The following is a 27,206-nucleotide window of genomic DNA, read 5'->3' as shown; positions in this document are numbered from 1 at the left end:
AGAAAAATTAATATATGAATTATTTTTTGAATTTTTTATGACTGAGAAGTAGGGGTGTCAAAATGTATTTATTTTCCAATAAATCATGATTCTTGTGTGTAACAATTCTCAATTGATTAAAAAAAACAATAATATATATATATATTTTTTATATATATATATATATATATATATATATATATATATATATATACATACATACATATAAATACACAAATATACACACATATGTGTATATACATGTGTATATATATATATATATATATATATACATATATCAATTATATATATATATATATATATATATATATATATATATATATATATATATACACACCGCTATACACACACACTCACACACACATATATATGTACATATATACACATATATATCTATTCATATGTATGTGTATGTATATTTATGTATGTATATATATATATATATATATACATATATACATACATACATATACATACACATACATATGAATGGATATATATATGTGTATATATGTACATATATATATATATACATACATACATACATATAGATACACATACATATGAATAGATATATATGTGTATATATGTACATACATATAGATATACATACACATAAATATACACATAAATATACATAATACACATAATTATATATAGACACAACAATATACAAATATACATATAGAAATAAATATACATATACACATATATATAGATATATACATATATACACATATATACACATTTACACACATATATATACACATATATATACACACATATATATCTATAATACACATACACAAAAATATACACACATATACATTTACACACATACACATTTATACTCATATATATATATATATGTATATATACACACACACATATATACGTATATATATGTATATATACATACACACACACATATATATGTATATATGTATATATATATATATATATCCATATATATATGTATATATATGGATATATATATATGTGTGTGTATATCCATCCATCCATCCATTTTCTACCGCTTATTCCCTTTCGGGGTCGCGGGGGGCGCTGGCGCCTATCTCAGCTACAATCGGGCGGAAGGCGGGGTACACCCTGGACAAGTCGCCACCTCATCGCAGGGCCAACACAGATAGACAGACAACACTCACACTCACATTCACACACTATATACACACACACACAAACACACATATATTTACATATACATATATGTTGTTTTATCTGTGCTGTCCAGTCCCTTTATTAAATGTTTGGGTATAATTGCATTCAACAATCTATCAGAGTTGTTGATCTAATTTATGAAAGAATGTAGTTCATCCTAGAACTGACACCCAATGTTATTAAAAAAAAAAAAAAAGTATTGATTTTGAATCAAGAATCGTTTTATTAAATGGAGAATCGATTCTGAGTGGAATCGTTACCCTGAAGAATCCAATAGCGTGCTGCCCAACGTCTTTGTGTTGGAACATTGAACGCACCTCACTCACCTGGGTTGGCTCTCTGGCGCCCTCTGTGGCGGCTTGGAGTACTGCCTCCTCTGGGCCTCCACAGTGGAGGACAGCTGCAGAGGACAGGGGAGGGGTCAGCGGCTGTTGTCATGGCAACGGCCAACAGCTAAAACTCACCTTGGCAATTTCGGACAGGTAGGCCCGCCTCTCGTCGTTGGTCCTGTGGAAGGCCTGATTGAGGGGGGGGGACAGGACAGATGGGAATAAAGACGCCATAGTTCCACACCTTTGTCGCTAAAGGCTCACGTAAGCAAGGCAGTCAGTCAAGCAGCACTGAGAGCCGACTCAGCCAAACTCCCTCTTAGTAACTCTGCCGTTAGAATGCTTGGCAGAAGACGCTCCAACGCAAAGTGAGCTTGATGCTAACTTACACTGGTTTTGCCATAGACATGCTGCTGATTAGCATTAGCAATTTTACATGGCGATTTCGACGCCTTTAAATGTGTTGATGAAAACTACAACAATGTTACGATTAAACAGCTGGTGCGGTACTTAGCGCCGCTACTAATTTCCACGGTCCTTGAACTCACCATAGTGGTGCGCACTGTGACGCGACAGTTTGTTTACATGTGGAACTTTCTCCCACGCTGCCACTCCTTTGTCCACCAAACATTTTATACTGTGTGTGAATGCACTGTATTGACTTGTGTGGAGTGCTAATCAGAAATATTTGGTCACTGCATGACCGCGAGCTAATCCATGCTAACAAGCTACTGAGGCTAACTGTATTTAATTTCCTTTACTCATGTCCTCTGTGTATTTAATTTATAAATCTCATGACACATTATCTGCATGTAATATTGGCTGCATTTTGTTGTTCCAGACCACAGCAAACGTTACTTAGCGTGCAAAGATTGTAATAAATCCATTATAAAAAAAAAAGAGGCTTCCTTTAACTTGGTCACACATTTTGATAGTAGGCTAATATAGACACTTACATCATGTGTTGTCTTATATAAGACTTTTAAAATTATTTTGATAGTAGGCCGATATACGTAGCTAAAATAGACACTTACATAATGGGTTGTCTTCATTATAACACTTATATAAGACTTTTAAAGTCATTTTGATAGTAGGCTAATATAAACACTTACATCATGTGTTATCGTCATAACACTTATAAAAGACTATTAAAGTCATTTTGATAGTAGGCTAATATAGACACTTACATTATGTGTTGTCGTCATTATAACACTTATAAAAGACTTTTAAAATCATTTTGATAGTAGGCCAATATAGCTAATATAGACACTTACATCATGTGTTGTCTTCATTATAACACTTATATAAGACTTTTAAAGTCATTTTGATAGTAGGCTAATATAGACACTTACATCATGTGTTGTCTTCATTATCACACTTATATAAGACGTTTAAAGTCATTTTGATGGTAGGCTAATATAGCTAATATAGACACTTAAATCATGTGTTGTCGTCATTATAACGCTTATATAAGACTTATAAAGTAATGTTGATAGTAGGCTAATATAGACACTTACATTATGTGTTGTCGTCATTATAACACTTGTATAAGACTTTTAAAATCGTTTTGATAGTAGGCCGATATACGTAGCGAATATAGACACTTACATAATGGGTTGTCTTCATTATAACACTTATATAAGACTTTTAAAAGTGATTTTGATAGTAGGCTATTATAGACACTTACATCATGTGTTGTCTTCATTATAACACTTGTGTTGTCGTCATAACCTTTATATAAGACTTTTAAAGTCATTTTAATAGTAGGCCAATATAGACACTTACATCATGTGTTGTCTTCATTATAACACTTATATAAGACTTTTAAAGTCATTTTGATAGTAGGCTAATATAGACACTTACATCACGTGTTGTCTTCACTATAAGACTTATATAAGACTTTTAAAGTCATTTTGATAGTAGGCTAATATAGACACTTACATCATGTGTTGTCTTCATTATAACACTTATATAAGACTTTTAAAGTCATTTTGATAGTAGGCTAATATAGACACTTACATCACGTGTTGTCTTCACTATAAGACTTATATAAGGCTTTTAAAGTCATTTTGATAGTAGGCTAATATAGACACTTACATTATGCGTTGTCTTCATTATAACACTTGTGTTGTCGTCATAACCTTTATATAAGACTTTTAAAGTCATTTTAATAGTAGGCCAATATAGACACTTACATCATGTGTTGTCTTCATTATAACACTTATATAAGACTTTTAAAGTCATTTTGATAGTAGGCTAATATAGACACTTACATCACGTGTTGTCTTCACTATAAGACTTATATAAGACTTTTAAAGTCATTTTGATAGTAGGCTAATATAGACACTTACATCATGTGTTGTCTTCATTATAACACTTATATAAGACTTTTAAAGACATTTTGATAGTAGGCTAATATAGACACTTACATCACGTGTTGTCTTCACTATAAGACTTATATAAGGCTTTTAAAGTCATTTTGATAGTAGGCTAATATAGACACTTACATCATGTGTTGTCTTCATTATAACACTTATATAAGACTTTTAAAGTCATTTTGATAGTAGGCTAATATAGACACTTACATCACGTGTTGTCTTCACTATAAGACTTATATAAGGCTTTTAAAGTCATTTTGATAGTAGGCTAATATAGACACTTACATTATGCGTTGTCTTCATTATAACACTTGTGTTGTCGTCATAACCTTTATATAAGACTTTTAAAGTCATTTTAATAGTAGGCCAATATAGACACTTACATCATGTGTTGTCTTCATTATAACACTTATATAAGACTTTTAAAGTCATTTTGATAGTAGGCTAATATAGACACTTACATCACGTGTTGTCTTCACTATAAGACTTATATAAGACTTTTAAAGTCATTTTGATAGTAGGCTAATATAGACACTTACATCATGTGTTGTCTTCATTATAACACTTATATAAGACTTTTAAAGTCATTTTGATAGTAGGCTAATATAGACACTTACATCACGTGTTGTCTTCACTATAAGACTTATATAAGGCTTTTAAAGTCATTTTGATAGTAGGCTAATATAGACACTTACATTATGCGTTGTCTTCATTATAACACTTGTGTTGTCGTCATAACCTTTATATAAGACTTTTAAAGTCATTTTAATAGTAGGCCAATATAGACACTTACATCATGTGTTGTCTTCATTATAACACTTATATAAGACTTTTAAAGTCATTTTGATAGTAGGCTAATATAGACACTTACATCACGTGTTGTCTTCACTATAAGACTTATATAAGACTTTTAAAGTCATTTTGATAGTAGGCTAATATAGACACTTACATCATGTGTTGTCTTTACTATAACACTTATATAAGACTTTTAAAGTCATTTTGATAGTAGGCTAATATAGACACTTACATCATGTGTTGTCTTTACTATAACACTTATATAAGACTTTTAAAGTCATTTTGATAGTAGGCTAATATAGACACTTACAACATGTGTTGTCTTCATTATAACACTTATATAAGACTTTTAAAGTCATTTTGATAGTAGGCTAATATAGACACATCATGTGTTGTCTTCATTATAACACTTATATAAGGCTTTTAAAGTCATTTTGATAGTAGGCTAATATAGACACTTACATCATGTGTTGTCTTTACTATAACACTTATATAAGACTTTTAAAGTCATTTTGATAGTAGGCTAATATAGACACTTACAACATGTGTTGTCTTCATTATAACACTTATATAAGACTTTTAAAGTCATTTTGATAGTAGGCTAATACAAACACTTACATCATGTGTTGTTGTCATTATAACACTTATATAAGACTTTTAAAGTCATTTTGATAGTAGGCTAATATAGACACTTACATTATGTGTTGCTTTCATTATAACACTTATATAAGACTTTTAAAGTCATTTTGATAGTAGGCTAATATAGCTAATATCAACACTTACATCATGTGTTGTCGTCATTATAACGCTTATATAAGACTTATAAAGTAATGTTGATAGTAGGCTAATATAAATAATATAGACACTTGCATCATGTGATGCCTTCATTATCACACTTATATAAGACTTCTATTTTTTTGCAGCTTGTTTTTTTGTATTTTTGGTCGAATGGTCGACATTTTTGGTTGTCGACCCCCTGGTATAAACACTTTGTAGGGCACAACATACCACATTCAGCTTCCAGGGAAACACTACTTCCTAGTTAGACAACATACTACACAGTACCGCCACCTAGTGTCTGGGAAATGCAACTGCCTGGCAGAGGAGACTCAGATGAAAACAAAAGAGGACACCAACCTTCCCCTCCTGCTCGATCCTGACCCGATAGTCCATCAGCTGACAACGGAGCTGTGACTTCTCGTCCGTCAGCAGCTTGAGGCGTTGTCTCAGAGCCTCCTGGGACAGTGGAGACGTACGTCAGAATAATTGTATCCGAGTTATCGCAAAACTTTGTGTTGCCACGAGTTCCTGGCGAGAGGACAAAAGCTGTCTTTGATCTTGCAAAAACTCCACTGTGTAGGATGGGGAGCGACATGAGTGTGTCGGTTTCTTTGACGTATTGTAATCCACAGGAAGATTTTATCTTGACCTGAGATCTACATAGCATTACAACCTTTTCCTTCAACCGACGTTTTCTTTGAACTGTTTTGTGACTGAGGGCAACGGCTGTTTACGACCCCCGTCCCATTAGAAACTGCCATTGCCATGTCATCAGGGAACGTCCAAATAAAAGAGGAGGCGTACAATCCTTCGTCAGAGCGTGGTACGACACTGCACGGGGGTACAGTGTCCACACGTTTCTCCTCAATTGAGCTAAATTGAATCCTGTCTCTGTTTGATTCCTTTCTTCTTGCCTCGTTTAATAGATGCCATCGGTGTTTGAACCCGGCTTCTTCGTTACAATAAAGAGATTTCCGTCTTTGCCGTGGAATAAAAGATGGAGTCCTGGCACTCAATTTATTGTAGGCGGTATATAAAAGCTGGAAAAAATGCAAAATTAAAACACCAACTAACAATATACATAATTATTTCATTTTACAAGAGCAGCTAACATTTTTGGGGGACGCTTAGAGAAATCAATGTGCAGTGCTTTATCAGTATCATACTTCAAACCTCGCCCATTGATCCTGACGTTCTCATTTTGATGAAAATAAATACATTTTGTAGTTTCAAGTCTTTATATATTGTGCTGCTGAATTAATGTTGCTGATTACTATGAATTTATCATTTATTGAGTTCATTAAATGGTTGAAGTCCATACATTTTTTTTTTTATTTTAAATAAAAATGTATATAGATATATATTTTTTCTTAATTCCAGGTAAATTGATACATTTTAAGTCTTTTCTGTTACAGACTAGAAAAAAATTGTTATCAACAATGAACATACACCACTTAATAACAATAATTAATAATAGTCTTTGTTGTACATTTATCCATTTTTTTCCAACTCCTTGTTTTCTTTTCTTTAATGTTAGTAAGGAGACAAAATTATGCAGAAGGACCACTTTTAATATTAATAATATTAATAATAATATTATATTTATTATCATTATTAATCATAATTATTATTTGTGCTGTATTGGTAATTTGACATATTTGGAAATATTTTTATTAAGAATTATTATTAGCATAATTTTGGGATATATTGGTAATTTGAAATATTTTGAAATATTTTATTACTGTTATTATAATCATTAATTAATTATTATGTATAAATTAATTATGAATTATTATTACTATTAATGTATTTATTTAATACTATCAGTATTAGTATTATTAAATGATTGAAAATCATTTCCCGTGAATTCGTTTTAGGCAACCAAAAATAATTATTAATTATTATTCAGATAAATACGATAACTATAGATATACTATAAATGTATTTAATAATGTTAAGATTAATAATTATCATTAAGGCTTTGATGGTAATTTGACACATTGGCTGGAAATATGTCAACACAATATGCAGATTTCTGTTTTAATTATGTTAAATTTGTTATTTAGCACTTATACAAATACTATTTGTATAAAATAATAACAAATTATTATTCTTACCAATTGTTTATTTAATACTGTTATTATTAAGAATACTTAATATTAGTGCTATAATCATAATTTGACATATTGGCCAGAAAAATGTCAAGACAATAAGCAGCTTTATTATTCAGTTATAATAAATGTTTTTATCACTTAAAAAATACATGACTGAAAATGTATACCATATGTATAAAATATGTATTTAATATTTTTTATTAAGAATTATTATAATTATAATTTGTGCTCTACTGGTAATTTGACATATTTGGAAATATGTCAAGCAATGTGCACTTTATGTTTTAATTATAATAAATGTGTAATTTAGCACTTATAAAATAAACGACTGATCATGTATATTGTATGTATAAATTAATTATGAATTATTATTACCACTAATGTATTTATTTAATACTAGTATTATTAGTAGAATTATTAAATGAATGAAAATAATTTCCTGTGAATTCGGTTTAGGCAACAAAAAATAATGATTAATTATTATCAATATTAATGTAGTTAATACTATACCTATAGATTATTACTATAAATGCATTTTGAAAAATAAATGATTGAAAATGTATTTCCCGTGATTTCACTACACTATAGGTCAGTGGTCCCCAACCACCGGGCCGCAGAAGAATTTTTATAAAAAAAAATAAATAAATAAATTGTTTTTTTTGTGTTTTTTTTATTAAATCAACATAAAAAAACACAATATACACTTACAAATAGTGCACCAACCACAAAAATCTCCCTTTTTCATGACAAAGAAGAAGAAGAAAAAAAAAGGACACCCCCCCCCCCCCCCCGGGCCGCGGGACAAATTATTAAGCGTTGACCGGTCCGCGGATACAAAAAGGTTGGGGACCACTGCTATAGGTAACAACAAATAATCATAAATTATTGTTAATAATAATATATGTATCATTAATCATTATGACTTCTATAAAGGTAATCGGATTTACTGTAAATACGTCAAGACAATATGCAGATTTATCTTTTAATTCTGTTAAAATTGGTTATTCAGTACTTAAAAATAAACAACTGAAAATGCATACTGCATGTATGAAATAATTATAACGATGAATTAATATATTTTATAGTATTATTGTTATTAATAATGTATTTAATGTTCTTATTCATATTTGTGTCGAGACAATATTCAGCTTTGTTTTAAATAACTTAAATTTGTTATTTAGCACTTAAAAAATATATTTAAAATGTGTTTAAACGCGATTTCACATTAGTATAAAACATTCGTAAATGTATAATGTAGTTAAATTATTCACATGTAAATAATGTTGTATAATAAACTATTTATATTATTCATGTGTGAATATTGCAGTATAATAGACTGTATTTACATTATTCACAAGTAAAATACTTTCTATTCCAGTCTATCAAGATTGAATTCTGCCTGGAGTCTTCCTGCCTGTTATTTTTGTTTTACTCTGGCGGCCTCTGCTGGCCTTTCAGTGCAACACACCTAATAAGACATGTATGTAAACACTCACCGTCGGCATGTCGTCATAGGATCGGATGGACGCCAGGCGGTCTGTGCGACATATTGCAGAAGTAATGACGTCACTTTGTTGCGGGACAATGCATTAGGTACACCATGACGTCATTCTCTACCCATGGGCTTGCCGCGCAGGTCTTCCAGTCGTTCGTGGACCAGCGAGGTCTGCCTCTGCAGCTGCGCGTTGACTTCGGTCTGGGTTTCGTATCTGGTCTTCCACTCGTTGTCTGCGCGAAACCAAACACATCAAAGGGGAACCTGGACCCCAGAACCAGGACCAGGACCAGCTCACCTTCCCGGTCCACACCGTGCAGCCGGTCTTGCAGCTCCTTCATGGTGCAGCCCAAGTCCCGCACGGACTCCTCCAGCATGTCTCTTACATAGAAGAAAAGTTTTTCAAAACACAAACTATAGTTCCGGTTCTGGGGGGAAAAAAATAAATAATAAAACTTACTTTATTTCTCGTTCTTGCTCCAGTTCGACGCGGAGACGCGCCAAGTCGTGCCGACCCGAGTCTTTGCTCATGTTTGCACGCCGAGAATACAAGTTTGTGGCAGCTGGTTCCCATGGATACAGCCACTTCCGGTGAAAAACGCCACTTCGCCAGCAGAGGCCGCTGTGGACTTTTAAACTGGAGAGTCCAGGCGTGACGTCCGCGGGCGTTCACGTTGTGAATAATGACATCAATATTTGAGTATTAAAAGTACATTTACCTTTAAGCGAACACAAAGGTAATCCGTCGCAAATATCTAATAAAGTATCGTTGTTTATGAGGTTTTACTTCGGCTCAGAGGTGTCCAAAATACAACCGGAAGTTCATTTTTAACGAAAAAAAACTTTAAATATTTTCTAATATTTTGTTACCGGACAATTTATATGTAAAGTTATTTATTTAATTTTTTTTAGCAACTTTTGTATGTATACACCTCAGTCATATTTTAGTACTTGACCTAGTTAGTTAGCATTTTAGCATGCTAATATTAAGATTTTTAACAGCATAACCGTTAGCATGGTAGCCTTTTTGCCAATTTTTCAGGTATACACCGCCGCGTATAATATTTTGGTACCAGACGATTGATACTATAACGAAATTTTGCAAGCTTTATTTTTTTTTAGCATTAGACGCATGTTACAGTTAGCGTTTTAGCATGCTAATATTTAAAAAAAAAATTCTACCAATTTCACAGGCATATAGTGTCAGTGTCATATTTCGGTAATAATACGAATGCTATCTGTAATCATACTATTGTTAGCGTCGTGCTGTTAGCATGTTAGCTTTTTTGTTGTTGTTATTGTTGCTAATTTTACAGGTATACATCTCCGCGTCTAATATTTGGTTACTGGACGATTGATAAGTAACGTTATTTTTTTTTTTTAGCTAATTTCTCATGTATACACCTCAGTCATATTTTGGTACTTGACATGTTACAGGTAGCATTTTAGCATGCTAATATTAAGATTTTAGCCGGCTAGCCTTTTTGCCAATTTTACAGGTATACACCGCCGCGTATAATATTTTGGTACTAGACGATTGATACTGTAACGTAATTTTGCAAGCTTTATTTTTTTTTTAGCATTAGACGCATGTTACTGTTAGCGTTTTAGCATGCTAATATTAAAAAAAAAATTCTACCAAATTCACAGGCATTTAGTGTCAGTGTCATATTTCGGTAATAATACGAATGCTATCTGTAATCATACTATTGTTAGCATCATACTGTTAGCATGCTAGCTTTTTTTTTGTTGTTGTTGCTAATTTTACAGGTATACATCTCCGCGTCTAATATTTGGTTACTGGACGATTGATAAGTAACGTTGTTTATTTTTTTAGCTAATTTCTCATGTATACACCTCAGTCATATTTTGGTACTTGACACATGTTACAGGTAGCATTTTAGCATGCTAATGTTAAGATTTTAGCCGGCTAGCCTTTTTGCCAATTTTACAGGTATACACCGCCGCGTATGATATTTTGGTACCAGACTATAGATACTGTAACGTAATTTTGCAAGCTTTATTTTTTTTTAGCATTAGACGCATGTTACAGTTAGCGTTTTAGCATGCTAATATTTGAAAAAAAGTTCAACCAAAGCATTTAGTGTCAGTGTTTTATTTTGGTAATTCACGAAAGCTATCTGTAATCAAACTATTGTTAGCATCGTACTGTTTGCATGCTAGCTTTTTTTTGTTGTTGCTAATTTTACAAGTATACATCTCCGCGTTTAATATTTTGTTACCAGAGGATTGATACGTAACGTAATTTTTTTTTAGCAAATTTTTTATGTATACACCTCAGTCATATTTTGGTACTTGACCTAGTTACAGTTAGCATTTTAGCATACTAATATTAGGATTTTTAACGGCACAACCATTAGCATGCTAGCCCTTTTACCAATTTTACAGGTATACATCTCCGCGTCTAATATTTTAGTACCGGACGATATATACCTAACGTTATTTTACAAGCTTTGTTTTTTTTGTTTTTTTTAGCTTTTGGCGCATGTTACAGTTAGCATTTTAGCATGCTAATATTAATTGTTTTTTTTAACCATATTCACAGGCATATATTGTCAGTGTCATATTTTGGTAATGATACTAATGCTATCTGTAATCATACTATTGTTAGCATCATACTGTTAGCATGCTAGCTTTTTTTGTTGCTGCTAATTTTACAGGTATACATCTCCGCGTCTAATATTTTGTTACCAGACGATTGATACGTAACGTTACTTTTCTTTTGTTGCAAATTTTTTATGTATACACCTCAGTCATATTTTGGTACTTGACCTAGTTACAGTTAGCATTTTAGCATGCTAATATTAAGATTTTTAATGACACAACCATTAGCATGCTAACACTTTTGCCAATTTTACAGGTATACATCTCCGCATCTAATATTTTGGTACCAGACGATATTTACCCAGCGGTATTTTACAAGCTTTTTTTTTTTTTTTTTTTCAGCATTAGACGCATGTTACAGTTAGCATTTTAGCATGCTAATATTAGCTTTTTTTTCAAACCAAATTCACAGGCATATATTGTCATATTTTGGTAATAATACTAATGCTATCTGTAATCATACTATTGTTAGCATCATACTGTTAGCATGCCAGCCTTTTTTGTTGTTGTTGCTAATTTTACAGGTATACATCTCCGCGCCTAATATTTGGATACTGGACGGTTGATAAGTAACGTTATTTATTTTTTTAGCTAATTTTGTATGTATACACCTCAGTCATATTTTGGTACTTGACGCATGTTACAGGTAGCATTTTAGCATGCTAATATTAGGATTTTAGCCGGCTTGTATCGTACTGTTAGCATGCTAGCTTTTTTTTGTTGCTAATTTTACAGGTATACATCTCCGCGTCTAATATTTTGTTACCGGACGATTGATACGTAACGTTATTTGTTTATTTATTTTTTTAGCTAATTTTGTATGTTTACACCTCAGTCATATTTTGGTACTTGACGCATGTTACAGTTAGCATTTTAGCATGCTATTATTAAGATTTTTTTTAACCAAATTCACAAGCATATAGTGTCAGTGTCATATTTTGGTAATCCCTGCGACCCCGAAAGGGAATAAGCGGTAGGATGGATGGATCTGTAATCATACTATTGTTAGCGTCATACTGTTAGCATGCTAGCTTTTTTTTGGGTACTTGACGCATGTTGCAGTTAGCATTTTAGCATGCCAATATTACGATTTTTAACAGCACAACCGTAAGCATGCTAGCCCTTTTGCCAATTTTATAGGTATACATCTCCGCGTCTAATATTTTGTTACCGGACGATTGATACGTAACGTTATTTGTTTATTTATATTTTTTAGCTAATTTTGAATGCATACACCTCAGTCATATTTTGGTACTTGATGCATGTTACAGTTAGCATTTTAGCATGCTATTATTAAGATTTTTTTTTAACCAAATTCAAAAGCATATAGTGTCAGTGTCATATTTTGGTAATTCATCTGTAATCATACTATTGTTAGCGTCATACTGTTAGCATGCTAGCTTTTTTTTGTGGTACTTGACGCATGTTGCAGTTAGCATTTTAGCATGCCAATATTAAGATTTTTAACGGCACAACCGTTAGCATGCTAGCCCTTTTGCCAATTTTACAGGTATACATCTCCGCATCTAATATTTTAGTACCGGACGATATATACCTAATGTTATTTTACAAGCCTTTTTTTTTTTTTTTTAGCATTAGACGCATGTTACGGTTAGCATTTTAGCATGCTAATATTAGCTTTTATTTAACCAAATTCACAGGCATATATTGTCAGGGTAATATTTTGGTAGTAATACTAATGCTATCTGTAATCATACTATTGTTAGCATCATACTGTTAGCATGCTAGCTTTTTTTTGTTGTTGCTAATTTTACAGGTATACATCTCCACGTCTAATATTTTGTTACCGGACGGTTGATAAGTAACGTTATTTATTTCTTTAGCTAATTTTGTATGTTTACACCTCAGTCATATTTTGGTACTTGACGCATGTTGCAGGTAGCATTTTAGCATGCTAATATTAGGACTTTAGCCGGCTAGTATCGTACTGTTAGCATGCTAGCTTTTTTTGTTGCTAATTTTACAGGTATACATCACCGCGTCTAATATTTTTTTACCGTATGATAGATACGTAACGTTATTTGTTTATTTATTTTTTTAGCTAATTTTGTATGTTTACACCTCAGTCATATTTTGGTACTTGACGCATGTTACAGTTAGCATTTTAGCATGCTATTATTAAGATTTTTTTTAACCAAATTCACAAGCATATAGTGTCAGTGTCATATTTTGGTAATTCATCTGTAATCATACTATTGTTAGCGTCATACTGTTAGCATGCTAGTTTTTTAATGTACTTGACGCATGTTGCAGTTGGCATTTTAGCATGCCAATACTACGATTTTTAATGGCACAACCGTTAGCATGCTAGCCCTTTTGCCAATTTTACAGGTATACATCTCCGCATCTAATATTTTAGTACCGGACGATATATACCTAACGCTATTTTACAAGCTTTGTTTTTTGTTTTTTTTTAGCTTTTGGCGCATGTTACAGTTAGCATTTTAGCATGCTAATATTAGTTGTTTTTTTTTAACCAAGTTTACAGGCATATATTGTCAGTGTCATATTTTGATAATAATACTAATGCTATCTGTAATCATACTATTGTTAGCATCATACTGTTAGCATGCTAGCTTGTTTTTGTTGTTGTTGCTAATTTTACAGGTATACATCTCCGCGTCTAATATTTGGTTCCTGGACGATTGATACGTAACGTTATTTATTTATTTTTCTTAGCTAATTTTGTATGTATACACCTCAGTCATATTTTGGTACTTGTCGCATGTTACATTTAGCATTTTAGCATGCTATTATTAAATTATTTTTTTTACCAAATTCACAAGCATATAGTGTCAGTGTCATATTTTGGTAATTCATCTGTAATCATACTATTGTTAGCGTCATACTGTTAGCATGCTAGCTTTTTTTTTTGGTACTTGACGCATGTTGCAGTTAGCATTTTAGCATGCCAATATTAAGATTTTTAACGGCACAACCGTTAGCATGCTATCCCTTTTGCCAATTTTACAGGTATACATTTCCGCATCTAATATTTTAGTACCGGACGATATATACCTAAAGTTATTTTACAAGCCTTTTTTTTTTTTTTTTTTTTTTAGCATTAGACGCATGTTACGGTTAGCATTTTAGCATGCTAATATTAGCTTTTATTTAACCAAATTCACAGGCATATATTGTCAGGGTCATATTTTGGTAGTAATACTAATGCTATCTGTAATCATACTATTGTTAGCATCATACTGTTAGCATGCTAGCTTTTTTTTGTTGTTGCTAATTTTACAGGTATACATCTCCGCGTCTAATATTTTGTTACCGGACGGTTGATAAGTAACGTTATTTATTTCTTTAGCTAAGTTTGTATGTTTACACCTCAGTCATATTTTGGTACTTGACGCATGTTACGGTTAGCATTTTAGCATGCTATTAAGATTTTTTTTTAACCAAATTCACAAGCATATAGTGTCAGTGTCATATTTTGGTAATTCATTTGTATTCATACTATTGTTAGCGTCATACTGTTAGCATGCTAATGCTAGCATTTTAAAATGCGAGCATTTTAGCATACCAATATTACGATTTTTAACGGCACAACCATTAGCATGCTAGCCCTTTTGCCAATTTTACAGGTGTACATCTCCGCGTCTAAAGTTTTATTACCGGACGATTGATATGTAACGTTATTTATTTATTTTTAGCTAATTTTGTATGTATACACCTCAGTCATATTTTGGTACTTGACGCATGTTACTTTGGCATGCTAACAGAAATCAACAATTTGTCAATATAAACAAATATCAGAGTCTCCGAGGCATATCAGAAAGTACCCAGTAACAAACGTGTCCACATCAGTCAACTTACTGCTACTTGACTTCATAAAAAATTTTTACCACCCCACTTAGACTTAAAGACTGCATAAGTCCATGCCAGACGGTGAATAATAAAAAGGTTAGAGAATAGACAACTTTTTTTCCTTTCTAACATTCCACGCTACAAAATAATAATGACGATAATGCGTGGGCTCGATATGGGTATCGGTAAGTGTATCGGGCCAGAATGATATCATTGGTGTAAAAGTGTTAAAAAAAGCAATGGTTTGACACGACATTTTAATTGGTTCCTTCTTCTAGCACACTTGGCCAGCTGTGACATCACACTCATCACAACAGTTACCTCCACTTGGTCACCTGAGTGGGCGTGTCCTCCTGTCAACAACACATTGAGATGTTTGCACTTTTAATGCTGGCAGTTCACTTGGGACTCGGGGCCCCCCCGTGGTCCAGTTGGGCCTTCAGGCGGTCCGGCAGCAGGACCTCCACGCTGAAACTGATCCTCTTGGCCTGGAAGATGCTGTAGGTGTTGTCGAAGCGCAGCACATCTGAGAAGGGGAGGTGTTAGCGAGGGGGGTGAAGGGAGGTCATGTGACGGCGAGGAGGGAGCACTCACACACGCCCGCCCGCTCGCAGGTCAGCGAGCCGTCTTCTGGCACCAGGTGGGCGTTGTAGCGCTGGCTGGCCAACACTTCCTCCATCTGGGACGCCTTCTTCCACTCGCCCTTCTGCCCCTTCAGGAACACACCGAACCCGATGTCTGCGCCCTCGCTGGAGAACTGCCACCTGCGTCATCATCATCATCATCATCATGCATGATGTCATGTGACCAACATACATGATGATGATGTCATTTGACTAACATACATGATGATGACAGGTGACTAACATACATGATGATGTCATGTGACTAACATACATGATGATGTCATGTGACCAACATACATGATGATGATGTCATGTGACCAACATACATGATGATGATGTCATGTGACCAACATACATGATGATGATGTCATTTGACTAACATACATGATGATGATGACAGGTGACTAACATACATGATGATGTCATGTGACCAACATACATGATGATGATGTCATTTGACTAACATACATGATGATGACAGGTGACTAACATACATGATGATGTCATGTGACTAACATACATGATGATGTCATGTGACCAACATACATGATGATGATGTCATGTGACTAACATACATGATGATGTCATGTGACCAACATACATGATGATGATGTCATGTGACCAACATACATGATGATGATGTCATGTGACCAACATACATGATGATGATGTCATTTGACTAACATACATGATGATGATGACAGGTGACTAACATACATGATGATGTCATGTGACCAACATACATGATGATGATGTCATGTGACCAACATACATGATGATGATGTCATGTGACCAACATACATGATGATGATGACAGGTGACCAACATACATGATGATGATGTCATTTGACTAACATACATGATGATGATGACAGGTGACTAACATACATGGTGATGATGTCATTTGACCAAAATACATGATGATGATGTCATGTGACCAACATACATGATGATGATGTCATGTGACTAACATACATGATGATGATGTCATGTGACTAACATACATGATGATGATGACAGGTGACTAACATACATGGTGATGTCATTTGACCAAAATACATGGTGATGATGTCATGTGACCAACATGCATGATCATGATGTCATGTGACTAACATACATGATGATGTCATGTGACTAACATACATGATGATGATGTCATGTGACCAACGTACATGGTGATGATGTCATGTGACCAACATACATGATGATGTCATGTGACCAACATGCATGATGATGATGTCATTTGACCAACATACATGATGATGATGTCATTTGACCAACATACATGATGATGATGTCATGTGACCAACATGCATGATGATGATGTCAAATGGTGATGATGTCATGTGACCAACATACATGATGATGATGTCATGTGACCAACATGCATGATGTCATGTGATCAACATACATGATGTCATGTGACCAACATACATGATGATGTCATGTGACCAACATACATGATGATGTCAAATGGTGATGTCATGTGACCAACATATATGATGATGATGTCATGTGACCAACATACATGATGATGATGTCAAATGGTGATGATGTCATGTGACCAACATACATGATGATGATGTCATTTGACCATCATCATGTATGTTGGTCACATGACATCATCATCATGTATGTTGGTCACATGACATCATCATCATGTATGTTGGTCACATGACATCATCATCATATATGTTGGTCACATGACATCATCATCATCCGTGTATGTTGGTCACATGACATCATCATGTATGTTGGTCACATGACATCATCATCATGTATGTTGGTCACATGACATCATCACCATTTGACATCATCATGTATGTTGGTCACATGACATCATCATCATATATGTTGGTCACATGACATCATCATCATCATGTATGTTGGTCACATGACATCATCATGTATGTTGGTCACATGACATCATCATCATGTATGTTGGTCACATGACATCATCACCATTTGACATCATCATGTATGTTGGTCACATGACATCATCATCATATATGTTGGTCACATGACATCATCATCATGTATGTTGGTCACATGACATCATCATCATGTATGTTGGTCACATGACATCATCATGTATGTTGGTCACATGACATCATCATCATGTATGTTGGTCACATGACATCATCATGTATGTTGGTCACATGACATCATCATCATCATGTATGTTGGTCACATGACATCATCATCATGTATGTTGGTCACATGACATCATCATGTATGTTGGTCACATGACATCATCATCATCATGTATGTTGGTCACATGACATCATCATCATGTATGTTGGTCACATGACATCATCATCATGTATGTTGGTCAAATGACATCATCATCATGTATGTTGGTCACATGACATCATCATGTATGTTGGTCACATGACATCATCATCATGTATGTTGGTCACATGACATCATCATCATGTATGTTGGTCAAATGACATCATCATCATGTATGTTGGTCACATGACATCATCATGTATGTTGGTCACATGACATCATCATCATGTATGTTGGTCAAATGTCATCATCATGCATGTTGGTCACATGACATCATCATGTATGTTGGTCACATGACATCATCATCATGTATGTTGGTCACATGACATCATCATCATGTATGTTGGTCACATGACATCATCATGTATGTTGGTCACATGACATCATCATCATCATGTATGTTGGTCACATGACATCATCATGTATGTTGGTCACATGACATCATCATCATCATGTATGTTGGTCACATGACATCATCATCATGTATGTTGGTCACATGACATCATCATGTATGTTGGTCACATGACATCATCATCATCATGTATGTTGGTCACATGACATCATCATCATGTATGTTGGTCACATGACATCATCATCATGTATGTTGGTCAAATGACATCATCATCATGTATGTTGGTCACATGACATCATCATGTATGTTGGTCACATGACATCATCATCATGTATGTTGGTCACATGACATCATCATCATGTATGTTGGTCAAATGACATCATCATCATGTATGTTGGTCACATGACATCATCATGTATGTTGGTCACATGACATCATCATCATGTATGTTGGTCACATGACATCATCATCATGTATGTTGGTCACATGACATCATCATGTATGTTGGTCACATGACATCATCATGTATGTTGGTCACATGACATCATCATCATGTATGTTGGTCACATGACATCATCATCATGTATGTTGGTCAAATGACATCATCATCATGTATGTTGGTCACATGACATCATCATGTATGTTGGTCACATGACATCATCATCATGTATGTTGGTCACATGACATCATCATCATGTATGTTGGTCACATGACATCATCATGTATGTTGGTCACATGACATCATCATGTATGTTGGTCACATGACATCATCATCATGTATGTTGGTCACATGACATCATCATCATGTATGTTGGTCACATGACAGTGTGGAGCTTACTTTGTGTCTTTGTTACTAACATCAACTTATGCTGACACTTTCATTTAAAACTTATTCAGAGTTTTAAAAATTCAGTGTAAATACAATTCAGTAAAAAAAAGTTGTTTTAAAAAATTCAGTGTAAAAATTATTATTCAGTGTAAAAAAAATATTATTAAAAAAATAATCAGTGTAAAAAAAAAAATGGTGTAAAGAAACTCCAGTGTAAAAAAAAATTAATGGTGTAAAAAGAAAAAAAACTTAAGAGTAAAATAAATCGGTGTAAAAAAGAAAATTAGGTTTAGATCAAATTCAGTGCAAAAAGATTTAGTGTAAAATACTTCAGTTTAAAACAAATTCCAAATTAAAAATTCAGTGCAAAAAAAAATTCAGTGCACAAAAAATTCAACGCAAAAAAAACCTGTGTCAAAGAAATGGTTGTAATAAAAGCGCAGCTTATTTATTTATAGATTGTCCTTCGCCGCCGGCCATAAAATAAATTAGTAAATGCCTACAAGTGCTTTTTATGTTACTCGGTCTTTTCCGAAACAATATGAATGTTAGGGGAGTCCCCATACAAAAGTTTTCACCTCTGGTACGATACCAATATTGAAGCCTGGCGTATCAGCCGATACAGATAACAACCCGATACGATATATATGCACGATTTATTGTATTACCGTAATACACATTTTTTTTCCCTATGCTTTGAACCCTGCGGAAAACAAAATGGCGCAGCTTATTTACAGAATTTCCTTCGCCGCCGGCCATAAAGAAAATTAGTAAATGCCTACAAGTGCTTTTTATGTTACTCGGTCTTTCCCGATACAATATGAATGTTAGGGGAGACCCCATACTAAAGTTTTCACTTCCGGTACGATACCAATATTGGAGCCTGGCGTATCAGCCGATACCGATAACAATCCGATAGGATACATCATTTTATTACTGTAATACACATTTTTCATACGCTTTGAACCCTGCGGCGAAAAAATGGTGTGGCTTATTTATACATTTTTCTTCGCCGCTGGCCATAAACAAAATTAGTAAATGCCTGAAAGTGCTTTTTATGTTACTCGGACTTTTCCGATACAATATGAATGTTAGAGGAGTCCCCATACAAAAGTTTTCACTTCTGGTACGATACGAACATTGGAGCCTGGCATATCAGCCGATACCGATAATGACCCGATACGATATATCAGCACAATTCATGTATTAACATAATACACAATTTTTCCTACGCTTTGAACCCTGCGGCGAACAAAATGGCGCAGCTTATGTATACATTTTCCTTTTCCATGGGTGAATGCCTACAACTGCTTGCTGCTGGGTACAGCTTTCAACCGGAAGTAGAAGTGCTGTTCTGTCCTCTAATCATCCATAGCGTTTCTACACGTGTGGATTCTCCATTCATCACTTTTAAGCCATGTTTGTAAGTTTTGCAATATAACTAAAACAATTCCCACTACTGAGTACTTATGCATATTTCTCCGCACTGTCGTCATTTAGACATTTTATGATAGACATTTTTTATAATAGCCACAAAGTTCAGTGACCATGTGTGTTGACTTTCACGCGGCCATGACTAGGGAAGGTTGTCCACATTAGGTCGTACAAGTATATGCTGTGCTGTCATTTCAAGGTTACATCGGTCGGATTTACTCACAATTCTTAAACACCGCCCCAAATGAAGCAAATAAACTGACTCAGGCTTCAACGATGAGGTCTGACCTGAGGACACATCCCGGGAAGAGGATCTCGTAGTCCAGCTGTTGCGTGGACCCCCGGCTGACGGTCAAACAGCGATCGTAGTCCACGGAGACGTGATCGCGGACGTAGTAGGAGGGGGGCACCGGGCCCACGTGGTGTATCTGGGAACGATACGAACAATATTAAAGGACTCAAAGAAAAAGGACGGGACCAAAGGACAAAGGTTTACTTACGGGGAAATGTGCCGGAACCACAAGAACCTTGGTTTTTGTTTCTTAATTTTTGCACAAAATAGTTGTATTTTTAAAAGGTTGAACATTTAATAATGAGCGGACACTGATTAATGTGCTATTTTTGTCTCATTTGCAAGTATGAACTCATTTCAGTCTCTCCTAGGTGTGTTAACGTAGTTAGGAAGTAGTCTTTGCCATTAAGTTGAATGTGTTAGTCTTGTCTTTTGTTGAGTCCTACAAAGTGTTCGCGCCCAACCTTGTTCGAGCATACTATCATCAGCATAGTAGTAAATAATTTGATGCTGAAGTTTATATCCGCTAAATTAGCTAAATTAGCTAACTAGCGTGCTAATAAATATATTGTTCCGGGTGTGTACTGTACCTGGAAATGTGTTTAAAATGTTTGGGAGCTAACGTTAGCATGCATAAAGTACTTACTGTACACCTGCACGATTAGCCGAAAAAAAGTTAGCATACTATCGTTAGCATGCTAACATGTAACACGACATTTGACGCTGAGGTGTAAACCTGCTAAAGTAGTAAAAATAATCTACCATGCTAATAAATATATTACTCTGGGTGTGTACTGTAGCTGACATTTTTTTTGTAGGCTAACGTTAGCATGCATAAAGTACATACTGTAAACTTTCACGATTAGCCGAAACAAAGTTAGCATACTATCGTTAGCATGCTAACATGTAACACGATATTTGACGCTGAGGTGTAAACTGGCTAAAGTAGCAAAAATAATCTAGCATGCTAATATATATATTACTCTGGGTGTGTACTGTAGCTGAACATTTTTTGGAGGCTAACGTTAGCATGCATAAAGTGCGTACTGTACACCTACACAATTAGCTGAAAAAAGCTAGCATACTGTCGTTAGCATGCTAACATGTAACACGATATTTGACGCTGAGGTGTAAACTGGCTAAAGTAGCAAAAATAATCTAGCATGCTAATATATATATTACTCTGGGTGTGTACTGTAGCTGAACATTTTTTGGAGGCTAACGTTAGCATGCATAAAGTGCGTACTGTACACCTACACAATTAGTTGAAAAAAGCTAGCATACTGTCGTTAGCATGCTAACATGTAACACCATATTTGACGCTGAGGTGTAAACCTGCTAATGTAGCAAAAATAATCTAGCATGCTGATAAATATATTACTCTGGTTGTGTACTGTATCTGAAAAATTTTTTGTAGGCTAACGTTAGCATGCATAAAGTACATACTGTACACTTACACAATTAGCCGAAAAAAAGTTAGCATACTATCGTTAGCATGCTAACAAGTAACAAAATAATTGATACTGAGGTGTAAACCTGCTAATGTGGCAAAAATAATCTAGCATGCTGATAAATACTGTATATTACTTTGGTTGTGTACTGTAGCTGAAAATTTTTTGTAGGCTAACGTTAGCATGCATAAAGTACATACTGTACACTTTCACAATTAGCCGAAAAAAAGTTAGCATACTATCGTTAGCATGCTAACATGTAACACGACATTTGACGCTGAGGTGTAAACCTGCTAAAGTAGTAAAAATAATCTACCATGCTAATAAATATATTACTCTGGGTGTGTACTGTAGCTGACATTTTTTTTGTAGGCTAACGTTAGCATGCATAAAGTACATACTGTAAACTTTCACAATCAGCCGAAACAAAGTTAGCATACTCTCGTTAGCATGCTAACATGTAACACGATATTTGACGCTGAGGTGTATACCTGCTAAAGTAGCAAAAATAATCTCGCATGCTAAAAAATATATTACTCTGGTTGTGTACCGTAGCTGAAAAAATTCTGTAGGCTAACGTTAGCATGCATTAAGTACATACTGTACACTTACACAATTAGCCAAAAAAAAGTTAGCATACTATCGTTAGTATTGCTAACAAGTAACAAATTATTTGACACTCAAGGGGTAAACCTGCTAAAGTAGTAAAAATAATCTACCACGCTAATAAATATATTACTCTGGGTGTGTACTGTATCTGAAATTTTTTTTGTAGGCTAACGTTAGCATGCATAAAGTACATACTGTACACTTACACAATTAGCCGAAAAAAGTTAGCATACAATCGTTAGCATGCTAACAAGTAACAAAATAATTGATACTGAGGTGTAAACCTGCTAATGTGGCAAAAATAATTTAGCATGCTGATAAATATATTACTCTGGTTGTGTACTGTAGCTGACATTTTTTTTGTAGGCAAACGTTAGCATGGATAAAGTAGTTACTGTACACCTGCACAATTAGCCGAAAAAAAGTTAGCATACTATCGTTAGCATGCTAACATGTAACACGATATTTGACGCTGAGGTGTAAACTGGCTAAAGTGGCAAAAATAATCTAGCATGCTAATAAATATATTACTCTGGGTGTGTACTGTAGCTGAAGATTTTTTGGAGGCTAACGTTAGCATGCATAAAGTACGTACTGTACACCTACACAATTAGCTGAAAAAAAGTTAGCATACTATCGTTAGCATGCTAACAAGTAACAAAATAAATGATACTGAGGTGTAAACCTGCTAATGTGGCAAAAATAATCTAGCATGCTGATAAATATATTACTCTGGTTGTGTACTGTAGCTGAAAATTTTTTTGTAGGCTAACTTTAGCATGCATGAAGTACTTACTGTACACCTGCACAATTAGCCGAAAAAAGTTAGCATACTATCGTTAGCATGCTAACATGTAACACGGTATTTGACGCTGAGGTGTAAACCTGCTAAAGTAGTAAAAATAATCTACCATGCTAATAAATATATTACTCTGGGTGTGTACTGTATCTGACATTTTTTTTGTAGGCTAACGTTAGCATGCATAAAGTACATACTGTACACTTACACAATTAGCCGAAAAAAGTTAGCATACTATCGTTAGCATGCTAACAAGTAACACAATATTTGACACTGAGGTGTAAACCTGCTAATGTAGCAAAAATAATCTACCATGCTAAAAAATATTTTACTCTGGTTGTGTACTGTAGCTGAAAATTGTTTGTAAGCTAACGTTAGCATGCATAAAGTACATACTGTACACTTACACAATTAGCCGAAAAAAAGTTAGCATACTATCATTAGCATGCTAACATGTAACACGACATTTGACGCTGAGGTGTAAACCTGCTAAAGTAGTAAAAATAATCTACCATGCTAATAAATATATTACTCTGGGTGTGTACTGTAGTTGACATTTTTTTTGTAGGCTAACGTTAGCATGCATAAAGTACATACTGTAAACTTTCACAATTAGCCGAAACAAAGTTAGCATACTATCGTTAGCATGCTAACATGTAACACGATATTTGACGCTGAGGTGTATACCTGCTAAAGTAGCAAAAATAATCTCGCATGCTAAAAAATATATTACTCTGGTTGTGTACCGTAGCTGAAAAAATTTTGTAGGCTAACGTTAGCATGCATTAAGTACATACTGTACACTTACACAATTAGCCAAAAAAAAGTTAGCATACTATCGTTAGTATTGCTAACAAGTAACAAATTATTTGACACTCAAGGGGTAAACCTGCTAAAGTAGTAAAAATAATCTACCACGCTAATAAATATATTACTCTGGGTGTGTACTGTATCTGAAATTTTTTTTGTAGGCTAACGTTAGCATGCATAAAGTACATACTGTACACTTACACAATTAGCCGAAAAAAAGTTAGCATACTATCGTTAGCATGCTAACAAGTAACAAAATAATTGATACTGAGGTGTAAACCTGCTAATGTGGCAAAAATAATCTAGCATGCTGATAAATATATTACTCTGGTTGTGTACTGTAGCTGAAATTTTTTTGTAGGCTAACGTTAGCATGCATAATGTACGTACTGTACACCTACACAATTAGCCGAAAAAAGTTAGCATACTATCGTTAGTATGATCAGAAGTAACAAAATATTCGACACTGAGATGTAAACCTGCTAATGTAGCAAAAATAATCTAGCATGCTAAAAAATATATTACTCTGGTTATGTACTGTAGCTGAAAAATGTTTGGAGGCTAACGTTAGCATGCATCAAGTACGTACTGTACACCTACACACCTAGCTGAAAAAAAGTTAGCATACTATCGTTAAAATGCTTACAAGTAACACAATATTTCACACTGAGGTGTAAACCTGCTAATGTAGCAAAAATAATCCAGCATGCTAAAAAATATATTACTCTGGTTGTGTACTGTAGCTGAAATTCTTTTGTAGGCTAACATTAGCATGCATAAAGTACTTAAATATGACTGAGATGTACTGTACACCTACACAATTAGCTGACAAAAAAGCTAGCATACGAATGTTAGCATGCTAACTGGTATCGGTGTGGTAATAAATATTTGACTCTGCGGTGTTTACCATCTAAAATAGCAAAAATAATCTAGCATGCTAAAAAGATATATTACTCTGGGTGTGTACTGTAGCTGAAAAATGTTTGGAGGCTAACATTAGCATGCGTAAAGTACTTAAATTTGACGGAGATGTACTGTACAACTGCACAATTAGCTAAAAAAAAAACTAGCATAAGAACATTAGCATGCTAACAAGTATCGGTGTAGTAATAAATATTTAATGCTGTGGTGTATACCTGCAAAATTTGCTAAAATAATCTAGCATGCTAATAAATATATAAATCTGGGTGTGTACTGTAGCTGAAAAATGTTTGGATGCTAACATTAGCATGCGTAAAGTACTTAAATATGACTGAGATGTACTGTACACCTACACAATTAGTTAAAACAAAAACTAGCATACGAATGTTAGCATGCTAACAAGTACCGGTGTAGTAATAAATATTTGACTTTGAGGTTTATACCTGCTAAATTAAACCGGCTGTTTGAAACGTGCATCTTAATTGTAGTTTTGATTAGCAAAAGAGTTGAAATCGCCATGTAAAATTGCTAATGCTAATCAGTAGCATGTATATGGCATATCCAATGTTAATTAGCATGTTGACAACTGGAGCTCACGTGTACTTTTGAGGTAGTCCTATCAAGCACGCTTGCCTTGTTTGCATTGCAACGTCACCAATAGCTTCCCCTGAGTGCTTGTTTCCCCGCCAAGTGTTTGAGCCGGTGACGTCACAAAAGGGATTAGTGGCTTTCAGTCCATCAAAAGAGGATTTATTGTTCAAACCTGCTTTGCAACCACACGGTACTTTAATAACAGCTCATGCAAGCTGGCAAAGTGTCCAAAGTAATATTTCAAAATAAGAGAAAGTTAAAAAAAAGAAAGCCTTCCAACTGGACCGCTGGGGGACTTTCTGGGCTCCGGTTCCTCACTGGTCCTGGGCCCTATTTTTATCTACAGAGACAGACCAGCGTCAGTCGGGTCACAGACATCTACTAGTGCAAAGCGTGCGAGCTAGCGTAGCGAGCAGTGGTCAGGTCAGGTACTACCAAAATACACCAAACTGTCTGAAAATAAGGCCCCCAAAAGGCCTACCATTCCCCAGGAACACCTGCTGGAACCCTCTGCCCCACCAAACTGTCAGAAAATAGGGCCCCCCAAAAGGCCTTCCCATTCCCCGGGAACACCTGCTGGAACCCGCTACCCCACCAAAATGTCTGAAAATAGGGCCCCCAAGGGGCCCCCCATTCCCTGGGGACACTCTACACCACCATAATACGCCAAA

General features: G+C 34.6%; 2 protein-coding genes across 2 annotated transcripts in view; both read right to left on the bottom strand.

The window, feature by feature from the left end:
* LOC133550779 (coiled-coil domain-containing protein 169-like) overlaps window positions 1-15,609 on the bottom strand; it is a 16,578-nt gene extending 969 nt beyond the window's left edge. The window contains exons 1-7 of the mRNA XM_061896814.1: window positions 9,531-15,609; window positions 9,369-9,451; window positions 9,193-9,303; window positions 9,072-9,112; window positions 5,819-5,917; window positions 1,644-1,697; window positions 1,506-1,579 (exon numbers count right to left, since the gene is read on the bottom strand). Of these exons, the coding sequence (XP_061752798.1) occupies window positions 1,506-1,579; window positions 1,644-1,697; window positions 5,819-5,917; window positions 9,072-9,112; window positions 9,193-9,303; window positions 9,369-9,451; window positions 9,531-9,601 (533 nt within the window). The 5' untranslated portion in view covers window positions 9,602-15,609. The remainder of the gene's footprint in view (window positions 1-1,505; window positions 1,580-1,643; window positions 1,698-5,818; window positions 5,918-9,071; window positions 9,113-9,192; window positions 9,304-9,368; window positions 9,452-9,530) is intronic.
* Window positions 15,610-15,772: 163 nt separating this feature from the next.
* LOC133550778 (SEC14-like protein 2) overlaps window positions 15,773-27,206 on the bottom strand; it is a 39,210-nt gene continuing 27,776 nt past the window's right edge. The window contains exons 10-12 of the mRNA XM_061896812.1: window positions 21,351-21,490; window positions 16,124-16,293; window positions 15,773-16,055 (exon numbers count right to left, since the gene is read on the bottom strand). Coding sequence (XP_061752796.1) covers window positions 15,928-16,055; window positions 16,124-16,293; window positions 21,351-21,490 — 438 coding nt within the window. The 3' untranslated portion in view covers window positions 15,773-15,927. The remainder of the gene's footprint in view (window positions 16,056-16,123; window positions 16,294-21,350; window positions 21,491-27,206) is intronic.

Source organism: Nerophis ophidion, linkage group LG04 (assembly GCF_033978795.1).
Source record: "Nerophis ophidion isolate RoL-2023_Sa linkage group LG04, RoL_Noph_v1.0, whole genome shotgun sequence".
In the NCBI taxonomy this organism is placed as follows: Eukaryota; Metazoa; Chordata; class Actinopteri; order Syngnathiformes; family Syngnathidae; genus Nerophis; species Nerophis ophidion.
The sequence above is the reverse complement of the archived record's forward strand: the minus strand, read 5'-3'. Positions and strand labels throughout refer to the sequence as shown.